This window comes from Aspergillus lucknowensis (genome assembly GCF_044049455.1).
Source record: "Aspergillus lucknowensis strain CBS 449.75 chromosome Unknown BJX67scaffold_22, whole genome shotgun sequence".
NCBI classification, from domain to species: domain Eukaryota; kingdom Fungi; phylum Ascomycota; class Eurotiomycetes; order Eurotiales; family Aspergillaceae; genus Aspergillus; species Aspergillus lucknowensis.
The window spans coordinates 171,261-184,109 of NW_027263566.1; the positions used below are offsets into that span (position 1 = coordinate 171,261).

At 53.3% G+C, this 12,849-nt stretch overlaps 4 protein-coding genes across 4 annotated transcripts; 3 read left to right on the top strand and 1 right to left on the bottom strand.

The window, feature by feature from the left end:
• Positions 1 to 857: 857 nt before the first annotated feature.
• On the top strand, positions 858 to 5,230 carry BJX67DRAFT_354196 (histone deacetylase hosB). The gene has a single exon (XM_071029189.1). The coding sequence runs from the start codon at positions 1,419 to 1,421 to the stop codon at positions 4,854 to 4,856; it is 3,438 nt and encodes a 1,145-aa protein (XP_070885835.1). The 5' UTR covers positions 858 to 1,418; the 3' UTR covers positions 4,857 to 5,230.
• Positions 5,231 to 5,254: 24 nt separating this feature from the next.
• Positions 5,255 to 6,375, top strand: BJX67DRAFT_354197 (AN1-type zinc finger protein). The gene has a single exon (XM_071029190.1). It carries the CDS (start codon positions 5,337 to 5,339, stop codon positions 6,285 to 6,287), a length of 951 nt encoding a protein of 316 aa, XP_070885836.1. The 5' UTR covers positions 5,255 to 5,336; the 3' UTR covers positions 6,288 to 6,375.
• Positions 6,376 to 6,411: 36 nt separating this feature from the next.
• On the bottom strand, positions 6,412 to 9,313 carry BJX67DRAFT_372296 (uncharacterized protein; the record flags this gene model as incomplete). Its single annotated transcript, XM_071031226.1, has 9 exons — positions 6,412 to 7,442; positions 7,737 to 7,894; positions 7,942 to 8,129; positions 8,176 to 8,253; positions 8,299 to 8,356; positions 8,404 to 8,724; positions 8,792 to 8,875; positions 8,922 to 9,172; positions 9,245 to 9,313. 9 exons carry the CDS (start codon positions 9,311 to 9,313, stop codon positions 6,412 to 6,414), a joined length of 2,238 nt encoding a protein of 745 aa, XP_070885837.1.
• Positions 9,314 to 9,457: 144 nt separating this feature from the next.
• Positions 9,458 to 12,193, top strand: BJX67DRAFT_354202 (putative MFS transporter). Its single transcript, XM_071029191.1, has 9 exons — positions 9,458 to 10,078; positions 10,139 to 10,262; positions 10,309 to 10,384; positions 10,430 to 10,511; positions 10,568 to 10,670; positions 10,722 to 11,125; positions 11,178 to 11,347; positions 11,408 to 11,492; positions 11,596 to 12,193. Exons 1-9 carry the CDS (start codon positions 10,013 to 10,015, stop codon positions 11,932 to 11,934), a joined length of 1,449 nt encoding a protein of 482 aa, XP_070885838.1. The 5' UTR covers positions 9,458 to 10,012; the 3' UTR covers positions 11,935 to 12,193.
• The last annotated feature ends 656 nt before the right edge of the window (positions 12,194 to 12,849 follow it).

Sequence of the window (12,849 nt, forward strand, 5' to 3'; positions counted from 1 at the left end):
ATATTCTCCATTTCCGGCGGCTGCCCTCTCAGAATCATCCGTTGTTGTTATTTCCTGGTCTCACTCCCCTCAACTGTTGGTCCCGGGAGGATCTTCGGCATCCCGATCAGATACGGGGCTAGCCTCGACAACTCAACTGCGACAAAAACACACAATTCCACAAAGCATCCCGATAGACTTTGGTCTTTGCAATCAGATTGACCTCCAGGATTTTATCTCAACCCAACTTTGAGGGGTTCTGGATTGGCCGACATCATCCCGGAAGCCAGCGGAGTCGATCGCCCACATCTCGCTTATCGATCGTCGGCTCAACGTCAGCGGCGCTGAAAAGAGCAAAAGATAGACAGGACAACACACCACGCAAAAAAGTAAGAAACGACAAAATGTGCCGCCAGTTCCTCACTCTCTACACCTGGTGTCAATGCGAAGAAGACGCTGGCCAACAGGCTTGCGGAGTTGGCAAGCCAGCTGACGACTGTCCTGGCATCGCATTCGAGAGTGTCCACATGCAATGTTTCTGTAATAAACACGCAACAAAGAAGTTCGTGACTGAGAAAAAACATCAGCGGAAGACGAGCCGCTCGTCAAACTCATCGACTAGGAGTGGCTCTTCTCGGAGCTCACGCTACTCCGACATCAGCCTGGACCCTGAGAGGGCTCCGGTTCTGCGGAGGAAATGGTACCGCATGTGGTCGCCTTCTAATCTCCTGAAGCTGTGATGAAGCCCGGAGGGTCGCTTTTCCTTGTCAAGGGGGTAACTATATTTTGCTTGAGGAGTTTGGATAAAGGTTACTGGTTACTGTTTCTTTTTCTTTCTTTTTTTTTTTTTTTTTTTTTTTTTTTTTTTTTTTTTTTTTTTTTTTTTTGGTTATGGTTGGAATTGGCGTTTTTAGACCACATATTGACTTCAAAAGTACTCTATGGCCTGTGTGGTTTACGAAATAAATAGAACATGACATACACAAGTTGCAGAGCACAGGTTGAAGGTGATTGAAATGGCCGGGGTGCTGTTGAAGACCCCACAGAGCACTCCAGAGCTGCAGCAGAACTATACAGAGAAGACTAGACGTCACTGTGCGCGTGCATGCAACACCAATGCTCTGCGAAATATTCAGAGATCTCAACTCTTTAATTTGCTCCATGCGAGAGATGGAAGAACGAGGTTTGTTCAGAATGAAGGCGAAATATGGGCGATCAACTACCCCTTGACCAAATGGAGTTGACAACCGTTGTTGTTAGTCTCCTGAGCTTGTTATGATTCTCTGCGCCCTCCTTGTTTCTCCCTTTCCCCCCAAGCATGCTCTGCTTTCTCCTCCCTTGCGATTTGTCACAAGGCTCTGGCTGAGATAAGCTTTTATTGCTCTTTGTCAGATTCACCTTCCTCTTCACGAAAATCAAATGGGACTGACAACTGCGTCATGGACCCCTCCAAATCTCTCAATGCGACTCCCACCACCAAAACCCCCTCAAGAACACCTCCAGTTCCTCCGCCCCCCATCGATCCATCTGTTTCTCCGGATTATTTGAGCTCTCCGTCCCTTGCGGCGACAAGACCGCCAGCTTCTCCCTCCGCGTTTTCTTCCTCCTCGCTCTTGTCCCCGTGTGATCCTCCTTCGCGTTCTAGCGTCAACCAACCGCTGCATTCGGCCCCCAGGCGCATTCCCAGCGCAAGCTCCCTGAGAGATGAAAGGCGCAAATCAATCCCTAATCTAAAGAAACGCTCGTCCACCGCCTCACTTCGGTCGAGCCAGCTCAACAGTGGAGGTCCTGCCTCTCCCCGCCCGAGCCTGTCGCGCCGCTCGTCCTCCACTCTCGCGACGTCACCTACCACAACAGCCGCCCTTAGTATGAGCGGTTATACAAAAAGACCTTCGTTGTCGGCAGCGGTGGAGCAGCCAGTACCGACCGCCGCTTCTATCGCAGCCGAACACTTTAAGAGGGAGGTCGAGCATCACCAGTCGGCTGGCGTACGCTCTCAGGCATTGGTGGTGATCCACGATGCGTGTTACGGTCATCGCTTCTCGCGTCCGCGCACGTCTCGTGCCGCCCTGAGCTCAATAGTGGAAAGACCGGAGCGTGTACAAGCCTGTGTTGTAGGAGTGTCCGCTGCGTATGTTCGACTAGCCCGCAGGCATGCTAGTGGGGAGTTTGCTCCTCATCCAGATATAAATCTACACCAACTTCCCGTTCCGCCGTTCCAGATTCGCAAGACTGCTCGGACGATGGCGATCAACTCTCCAGCGGTCACCCACGTGCATGGAACCAAGTGGATGGAAGACTTGAGAAGCATGTGTGATGCTGCTGAATCACGACTTGCATTGAATGGCAAAGAATTGGTTCGGCCTCGCAGTGCTGGAAGGGAAGGTGCTACTGGCCCCTCTCCCGATACTCCTTTCCACGAGGGTGATTTATTTCTGTGCTCGGAGTCATTGGACGCGTTTGAGGGAGCTTTGGGTGGGGTGTGCGAAGGTATTGATGCCGTCTTTCAGCCGGGACCTACCAAACGCGCGTTTGTCTGCATTCGTCCTCCCGGTCACCATTGCTCAGCTAGCCAGCCGTCTGGATTTTGCTGGATCAACAATGTCCATGTGGGTATTTCCTACGCTGCGATGACCCACGGCCTTACCCACGCTGCAATCTTGGACTTTGATCTTCATCATGGCGACGGGTCTCAGGAAATTACGTGGGAACAAAACAAAAAGGCTTTAGCAGCGCCCCGGAATGCTGCCGCGCATAAAAAGGCTATGCTTGGATACTTCAGCTTGCACGACATCAATTCGTATCCGTGTGAAATGGGTGAATCGGAAAAAGTGCGCAACGCAAGCGTCTGTATAGAGAAGGCTCATGGCCAGTCTATCTGGAACGTTCATCTGGAGACATGGAAGACTGAGCAGGAGTTTTGGGACCTCTATTCCACTAGATACTCGGTTCTGATAGATCGAGCGCGTGCGTTTCTGAAAATGCACACTGAACGATTGGCTAACGCTGCCAATGGCCCTCCGCCCAAGGCAGCGGTTTTCATATCTGCCGGGTTTGATGCAAGTGAATGGGAAGGCGTCGGCATGCAGAGACACAAGGTCAACGTTCCCACTGAGTTTTACGCCAAGTTCACTGCCGACATTGTGCGGATGGCCGAGGAAGAAGGGCTAGGCGTCGATGGACGAATCGTCAGTGTACTGGAAGGTGGTTATAGCAATCGGGCGCTAACAACTGGCGTATTGAGTCACCTGTCAGGGTTGGGAGATCCGACGCAAAGTCCAGAGCATGTCAATGATTATCAAGTCGATCGCCTAGCCACCGAAATGACCGACCGTCTTGGGTTGTTCGACACCGCACCGACTGATAGCCAGCGGCGACCTGTTTTCGAGGCAGTCTACGATCGGGAATGGTGGTCTCCCCCACTGTTAGAGGAATTAGAGGCGCTCGTCTACCCACCACCTCCAGGGCCGAAACCGCGAGAAAAGGCAGCGCCAACTTATTTTGCTCCAACACAATCATTTGCGGCCAAGGTAGTCCCGCCAACCAAGGATCGGAAATCCACCGGCTCACATGCGAGTCTTGACTTGGAGCCTCCTCCGCTGCCTCCGGTCGGTTGGGCAGTGGCGGCGCACGAATTGTCCAAAGTCCTGATACCTAGCGATCGGCAAATTGCCAGTTGTCGTCCGGAGGAGCTCAATGCTGAGGCCTCACGCTTAAGACGCGAACGTCACTCTGCCACCGCGGAAACCGCCAAATGCGATGTGGCCATTGCACCAGCTGAGTCTGCAGCAGCAGAGGAGAACAAGATGAAGCTTCGGATAAGGAAGCCTAAGGCTTCTCTGCCTAGCACGCCGAGGGCTGAGACCCCGGCACGCCGGACTAACAGGAACAGTCGGAGAACGACGCTCGACTCCCCCAGCGCCCTGCCCGATCCATCTAAATCGCCAGGACCACGTGCCGCGCGTAGAAAAAGCGCTAACTCAACCCCAAGTGGCGCCTCAGCCACTGAGCAAGATGGCTCCGATCAGCGACCCTCTTCACAGGCCTCATTGAGTGCGCGGAAGCCTAACATATCGCGATCTGGGACTCCTAGACGCACAGCGAGTCCGCGGAAGGTACCACCTGTGCCCCAATTCCCTTCTGCTTTCGTTTCCGCAACGCCCCAGGATGAGCAGTCGGCTACTCAAACTGTTCCTGATGGCACTCAGCGACCCCAAGACGTCATGGATACTCTTACGGCTGATGTGCGCAAACTCAGCATAAAACTCAAAGTACCCTCTCCAGAAGAGAACGCGGCGCGCGAGAAAAAGGCTGCGGAAGAGCGCAAACGGAAGACCGTCAAGGCCCCGCCCAAGGCATCCAGGTCTCCGAAGAAAGCACCAGCTGATAAAGGATCCATTCCAGCCGCTGCCTCCACTGCAGCTGCTGTTTCTAGTATTTCTCACAATGGCCTTCCACTCCCGGCAATACCCGCATCGAGCTACCCGCTGAAAGAGCAGACTCCGAACGATATCGAAAGACACCCAGGTCGTTCTCTCGTAACCCCTGACGCATCGTCTCCTACACCTTTCATCGAACCTGAAGGACCTAAAGGTGAAATACTTACGGAAGCCGATGGCTGGAACCAAAACCCGATACCCAGTGGTTCGAACACCGCGCCATCGCACAGCCCGTACGCAGGAATTTCTCCCCCATTGACCCCTGGGCCCCAGAGCGATTCCACAAGCCCCCAGTCAATGTTATATTCGCCCCTCACCTCGGCTTCGGTGACACGACACGGCCTCCCAGTGTTTACCTCCCGTGGACCCATTCCTTTCGCGCCATCGAATGTGACCAAAGAAGAAGATTCCGCTCAGTCGAAGCCCGGTTCTGGGTGAGTTTAGTGTGTTATTCGGGAGGGCTGGATTGGAGTTAGTTGTGTAATCGCTCTCACTTCTTATCTAAGGTTACTTGGTCTTCTTTCTACTTGTTTGATATACCCCCCTTATGTTGGAGTTATGACCCCTTTGCGGATAGGATCGGAATTTGAGTTATGCTTTGCTGTTTGACATAAATGAGATATGAAGCTTATGAGGACTCTAAGAGTACGGAGAAACGCGAATGAGGTGAATTGTTCCTGTCTTTCAGCTGCGTCCGCTGTATAGATCGTCCACTTTAGGCAACCGTCGGGCTGAGTCAGCCTCCGCATTTGCCAGCGGCTTCCAGCAGGATCTCTCCAACCGTCGTTTCTAATCAAAACCACCTTCTTTGTACAGTTTTATTCTCTTTTGAAGGAGGTCGGAGCGCTGTCAGCATCTATTCTCTTCGTTTTCCCCTCCTCCGCCACAGTCTCTCATTTTCCGTCCTTCTTTGCAAACATGGCGCCTATCTCGATAAGCAAAGGCAACGGCGACTCCGACCCGCAATCATTCACCCAAATGGCCGACAAGGACCTGGAATCCATCGGCCGCCACTGCCAATACGAATATTGCAACCAGCTCGACTTCCTTCCCTTCCGCTGCGAATCCTGCCGCGGGACATACTGCCTGGACCACCGCACCGAGACCGCCCACAGTTGTCCGCAAGCCGGAGAATGGGCCCGGAGGCGAAACGCCACCGGGCAAACAACAACGCCGGGTACGGCAACGCTAAAACCCACCATTTACAACTCAGACCAGTGCGCGCACCTATCGTGCAAGACGCTGATCAATACGCTTAAAGACCCGGGCGTTCGGTGTCCCGATTGCTCGAGGCAGTATTGCCTCAAGCATCGGCTGCGCGAGGAACATGATTGCGACAAGGTGGGACGGCGATTAGGGACCGGTTCCGGTGCGAACGCTGGGGCCACGCCCAACGAAACGATCCGGTCTATGTTCGCGCGTGTGCGATCCTGGGGGAAGGATAAGAGCCAGGCTGCTGCGCAGGCTGCGGCGGCGGCGAAGCCGAAGCCGAAGCCGAATAGTCCTGCCGCGCGGGCAGCGCAGGTGAATGCGCTGAAGAAAGCGGCGAAGGGGGATGCGAGTGTACCCGCTGACAAGCGGGTTTACCTTCATGTTGTTGGGACGTCGGAGACACAGAGCGTGGACCCGCCGGCTGGTGATTTCTGGTTTGATTCGCGGTGGAAGGTGGGGAGGGTGTTGGATGATGCCGCGAAGAGGTTGAGGGTTGAGAATGTGAATAATCGTGCTGGAGAGGAAGCGCGATTACGGCTGTTTCATGTTGAGTCTGGGGAGTTTCTAGAGTTTGCGGATGCGGTTGGAGGTGGGAAGGTGAAGACGGGGGATACGATTGTTCTCTTGCGGGGAGCTGGTGTGATGCTAGGGAAGTAGGCTGTATATTGGTTTGGGCATTTGCATCTTTGTCCATTTATGCATAGCATGATACTCTCTATGTTGGTGTTCTGGGAATACATCTATTCTACCTTTGGTATATACGTGCAATGAACACAGACCACTAAACACTCATCTTCATCTTGATTGCCTTATGGGGCTGATACCCGATGACCTCAAAGTCCTCTTCCTCCCACCCATCAACGACACCAGCCCCCCGGTCTTCCCTCTTAATCCTCAACTCCGGAAACTCCGTCGGCTCCCTCGTCAACTGTTCCTCCAGCGCCTCAACATGATCCAAATAAACATGCGCATCTCCCATCGTATGGATCAACTTCCCGGGAGTCAAGTCCGTCGCAAACGCAATAATATGTGTCAACAACGCATAAGAAGCGATGTTAAACGGCACACCAAGCCCCATATCACAACTCCGCTGATACAACAAACAACTCAACTCCCCCCTTCCCTTCCCCTTCCCCCCCTCAATCCCCCCGGGGTACGACACATAAAACTGAGCGAACATGTGACAAGGCGGAAGCGCCATCTTCCTCAGATCTGCCGGATTCCACGCAGACAGGATAATCCGGCGATCAAACGGCGTCTCGCGGATCTTCCTCACAACCTCGGCAAGCTGGTCAACGCCCCGCCCCGCGTAATCGGTCTTCGCATCAACATACTCGGCGCCGAAATGGCGCCACTGGAACCCGTACACGGGGCCCAAGTCGCCAACCTCGCGATGCGACAGCCCCACGCTATCCAGGAACTCGCGCGAGCCGTTCCCGTCCCAGATTTTGATCCCGGCCTCGGAGAGCGGGATGCTTGATGTCGAGCCGGAGATGAACCAGAGGAGTTCGGCGAGGACGGCGCGCAGGAAGACGCGCTTTGTTGTTAGGAGGGGGAGGACGGGGATTTTCTCGGCTGCGTTGTTGTTGTTGGTGGAGGTGGAAGGGGAGGGTTTGGAGAGCGAGAAGCGGAGTTGGTTTGGCGCGAAGAGCGAGCGGGTTCCTGTCCCTGTGCGGTCTGGACGGTGCTCGCCTTCGGCGAGGATTTGGCGGATGAGGTTTAGGTATTGGTGCTCTTCGTGCGAGGGGTTGTGAGGGTTTGTGGTTGCGGTTGCGGGTTTAGGGGTGGTCCCATTGTTTTCTGGAGTCTCCCCTGAGAGGGCCATTTTGGTCTTTTGATCGGTTTTATTCCTTCAGGCCCGAAAGGGAAATGACAGTGATGAGGATGGCAATTTGGGCGGGAGTCTTGGGATCGAAGAAAATCAAAGACGCGATCCCGACGCGTCACGTACTCACGTGATTTTACCCATCAGGGACATCTAGATTTTGGAGAGAAGTAAAGAGCCGAGCTGGTTCCTCTGGATTACATCTTGAGAAATGCAGGGATTCTACTTCTACATTTTATAAAGTGGCTGATGTTAGTCTTCTAGCATATTGACCCCCACACCCTGTAGGGCTCCAATAATCCAGGGAGGAATTTTCGACTTCTCCCCATACAGCTTCGTGAAGAAATCTCGAAGGAAGTCGGGGAACCGATCCTCAAGAATCGCTTGCCGCGCTTTTCCCATTATCGACAAGGTATAGTGAACATTGTGCACCGTGAGCCTGACCATGTTAGTGCACAAACCCCAGGCCATGCAGAATCCACTTACAGATGTGCCCCGGCAGTCTCTTTCGCAGCTAAATGGTGAATATAAGCCCTCGTGATGCCGAGACCTCCCTCTTCCTTCGGTCGACAAGTATTACAACTGCACCCTTCCTCCACAGGCCTGAAGTCGTGAGCAAATGCAGCGTGGCGAAGGTTGAGATTCCCTGAAGAAACTATGGCGTTTCCAAAACGCTTCCGAGGTTTAGTACAGAGTATCTCCCTGAGAACATGTACTTACCGCAGTCCTTGTTGGCCATACGCAGTCGAACATGTCCGCGCCAAGGGCGACACCTATAATCAGGTCCTCAGGGTAACCCTATGCAGTTAGTAATTCCCTAAAGCAACATGTCGAATGACTTACCACCCCCATCACATATCGCGGCTTGTAGTCTGGAAGAAGATCTGTGCACGCGTCGACCCTTCTCGAATCAGCAATGATGCCCAGAAACCGTAGGGAAACACATACACCTTGCAAAATTCTTCTTTCGCTTCCCCACCAGAGAGCCCTCCGATGGCGATCCCTGGAGTATCGCGAGCTACCATTTCCTCGCAACACTTTCTCCGCAAATCCAGATCCAACCCTCCTTGGATAATGCAGAATAGATTTTGCTCCTCCGGTTTCTCATGTGCCTCAATACATCTGTCCAGCCAGCGGACAGAGCGCTCCATAGCCTCATGGATCCGCGCATGATCCGGTGAGGTTGTCGCAATCACATCATCCAGTTGCATGATAATATCCGAGCCAATGGAATTTTGTAAGGAAATCGAGTGCTCTGGTGTGAGTAGCCTGTGCAATACCCGTCTTGTCAACCGGTGCGCGACAAGACGATACAAGGGGTCGTGACATGACGCACATTGGGGTACCATCATGAGGACTCAAAAACCGGACACCCTCCTCCGTAACGTTTGCAAGCTTTAGCAAAGAGACCATTTGGAACCTGAGCGCCGGTCAGCTAGTGGCCAGCCGTCCAACCGCAAACTTACCCCCCGCTATCTGTCAGGATATTTCGATCCCACCCCTGTAGCTTATGTGCCCCTCCCACCGCATCCAGCACAGCCTGCCCCGGTTTCAGCCCTAGATGGTAGGTATTATTCAAGCACAGCATGCATCCCGTTTGTTTCAACTGGTCATATGTAAGGCCCTTGAGTGACGCCTGGGTCGCAACTGGCATGAAGATCGGCAGGGGGACGGAACCATGAGGAAGGTGAAGGGTGCTGGCACGAGCTTTGGTTGTCTAGACATCTAATATCAGTATGGCAATCAATGTATATATATATATATATTAATTGAGAAAGTCTTTCCTCACAGAACACTTTCTATGCAAGTCAAAGGTCAATGCGGATGGCATTGCCTTCCGCACGGTCGACGTTGACATGGACCGAGAGAGTGACGGCGGCGCTGCTTTTGGACTTCTATAGATCGGGTGCAGTACGGATCTCGGCGATATAATTACCATGAAGAGCCTGTCCAGCTCTATTTATCTCCTCCAGAAACATGGAGTCCTGACCCCCGCTGGCCCCGATAAATTCAAGATGTGTTTGCACTGTTTGCGAGGTTATCGTCCGGCTGCGAATGTAACGTATTGTACGGTACTGCCGTTACCAGAAGCGAAAAGAGATCTCTTCCATCTAGATTCTCCTTCTTGGAGATTCCCAGGCTTTGGATGCCGTCGTCCTCGAGCGCGTTCCAATTGGCATGTCGAGGAACAGGTCCCCCGCTCACGACCTTGAGTTTCCCTGATGACGCCAGCGACCGGTGCGGCCTCTTTTGGCGACGATGGACAATGCCAACAGACCCGCGGGACCTCTTGTGGACCGGTGCCGATCCCAGGCCCAGTCGTCCTATCAATCTCCCCTGTCACCCTTATGAACCAAACTTGGGATCATGTCGGAGGTTGACCGACATTATTCGCGAAAACGGACAATTCCCCAGGAGCTTCCACTTACCCCAAGATCTAGCCCAACTCGGACCATGTGGGGGAGAGCGCTCTGGCACCGCGTGCCCATAAAACAGACAGGAGAAGGAAAAATCTGTTGATCGTTCTGCACAGCTTCTCTTCCATATCCCCGCCATCATGAGTGAGAAAGAGATCGCCCCGCACGGCGTTGGCAACGCGATCGACGCTGAATTGGCTCTCGAGGTAAGCAGTTCAAGCTTCGAAGGGCTGCAGGAGTGGAGGGCTAACTCGACTTTCTCCCAGAACAATGCCGATGACGCTGAATTCCGTGCTCGAGAGAGAGCGTTGGTCTGGAAGCAGGATTTGCGTATTGTTCCTCTCTCTGCCGCCATTTATCTGCTTTGCTATCTCGACCGATCCAATATTGGTATGTTCAATACAGCCACCCTAGGGACGCCGCTCACTTGGAGCAGGAAACGCCAGAATTATGAATGCGGAGACCGGCAACGATCTTCTCACAGAGACAAATATGTCCTCTTATGAGTACACGTAGGTAACCCTTCTAGCCGGCTTGCCTCGCCCTGACCCAGGCAGGATCGCACTGATGGTCTTCTTGATCGCCTACGCACTTTTCGAAGTGCCCTCCAACTACTTTCTCAAAAAGCTGAGACCCAGTGTACGTTCCGTCTAAACAACCTTACTTCCATTCTCGGCTCTTAATGCAAGCTCCAGAGGTGGATCGCATTCCTGATGTTATCATGGGGAGCAGTCACCATGGGTCTCGGCGGAGTACATAACTTTGCACAAGTGACTGGCCTCCGTTTCCTCCTCGGAGGTAAGCCATGACCCCCAGAATGTTCCCAAACGCAGACTAACTTCCAAACAGTGATGGAGGCCGGTCTCTTCCCAGGCCTCGTCTACTACTTAACCTTCTGGTACCGCACCTCCGAGCGGTCCATCCGCGTAGCTTTAATTCTCGCTTCAGCCACACTGGCCGGTGCATTTGGCGGCGCAATCGCTTATGGAGTTGGGCACATGAACCAAGCCCACGGCCGCTCCGCCTGGCGATGGCTCTTTATAATCGAAGGCGCCCCATCCTGCGCCTCTGCGGTACTTGTCTGGTTCATCCTGCCAGATTACCCAGAAACCGCATCCTGGTTATCCGCCGACGAAAAGGCGCTCGCTGCCCGGCGTCTGGAGATCGAAGGGTCCAAGGGTGGAGCACAGGCCATGACATGGGAAGATGCCAAGGAAGTCCTACTTGACTGGCGTCTATACGCACACTACATTGTCAGTTCCTTACAGTCCTACCCAGTTTACAGCTCTAACACAATCGAAACAGGTCTACTTCGGCATCTCAGCCCCATTTTCCAGTCTATCGCTCTTCACCCCTGCTATTACCAGCGGTCTAGGGTATACGAGTCTCAAAGCGCAGCTTATGACCGTCCCTCCATGGGCAGTCGCCTATGTGGTCACGACAGCTGTCGCCTGGTCTGCAGACCACTTCAATAGGTATGCCCGACCACCGCCCAAGCGAAGCCATAACAAGGAAGAGTACTGACGTACACTTAGCCGCGGCCTCCACTCCGCAGCCTTCTCCTTTATCGGCGCGATGGGCTTCCTCGCCTCCGCGGTTCTGCCCGCAGACGCATATCTGGTACGTACCCTCCCAGTGTCCCTTATCCCAGTTCGGCCTCTCTCCCCATGTCTCTTCCGCCACCTAACCCCGCTCATCAACCAACTAACCGGCCGTCGGGTAGCACCGCTACGGCTGCCTAATCGTCGCAGCAAGCGGCTCATTCGCGTGCATACCACCCCTCCTTGGCTGGCTCTCCTCCAATATCCGCTCAACAGCCGGCACAGGGCTCGCAATCGCACTAAACGTCTCCTTCGGCGCCCCCGGGCAGATCGTCGGCGTGTGGATCTACAAGTCCAACGAAGCCGAGAAAGGATATCCAACAGGCCACTGGACTAATGCGGCGCTCTTGTTGCTTGTTACTGTTGGTTGTATTCTGCTGCGGTTTTATTATGGGTGGATGAATCGGACGGGGAAGACTTCGAGTGGAAGTGGTGCTGGGGGGGAGCGGTTTGCTTATTGATTGGCTGGTGGTTTGAATTGGTTGATCAGCTCATTCATCTTCCTTTCGCTCTACTCTGTAAATCCGAAAAGACAAAATACGTCACATTAGAAGAGTCGAGGAGTCGGGCCTTCGGGTGAGCTACTCCTGAGGGCTCGGATAATTAAGAGGGAGGGGAAGGACTTTTAGGATGATTCCGAACCATGGAACGGGCGCCCACGTGAGACCTTTAGTTGGGTAAATTAAGGTTAAGCTTCGACGACGTCCCAAGATCTGTCACGGCATTCCTGACGTTGTATCTATATCTCGACGTACTTGAAACTAAACACTACCAAGGCCGACACCTTCAGTTTACGTTGAGCGTATCAACAGTGCTCTGGAAAGGCAGAGTTCGAGGCAGCCAAAAGAGTCCGCCCACCCGACGAGATGTTGCGGGCCGATCCAAGGCCTCCCGAATCATCTCATTCCCCACGAAAGTAGGTGTATGAAACAGCAAGAAGAAAAAGAGAGGGAACCCGCGAAGCGGATGTTCCCGTTAGATATGTTTCAACGAGACGGACATTATCTCCCAGCCTGTCTACCAGTCGGAAGCGTTTCTGTTTCTATTGATGCAGCAGGCTGGACTCTACCACTGTTCCCAAGACAGCAGTGTTGCCAGTCCTCTATGGAAATGTTCAAATTGTAAATAACAATTTTCGAATCAATTCTCTGACCACCGCCATGTCCTCCGTAAGCGAGGGAGGCTGGGCGAAACCAAAATGGCAGGTGTCAAATTCATACGTCGTCATTATCTGTTGTCACAATATCGTGCCGCGAGGCCCATCACACCGGCTTGCCGTTGCCAAAGCAAAATTACGATGAGAGTATAATAAATGGAACCCGGGTCATGCGCATCGTCTGGCCGGGAGGTGTTCCTCCAATTCGTGTCCACGACAC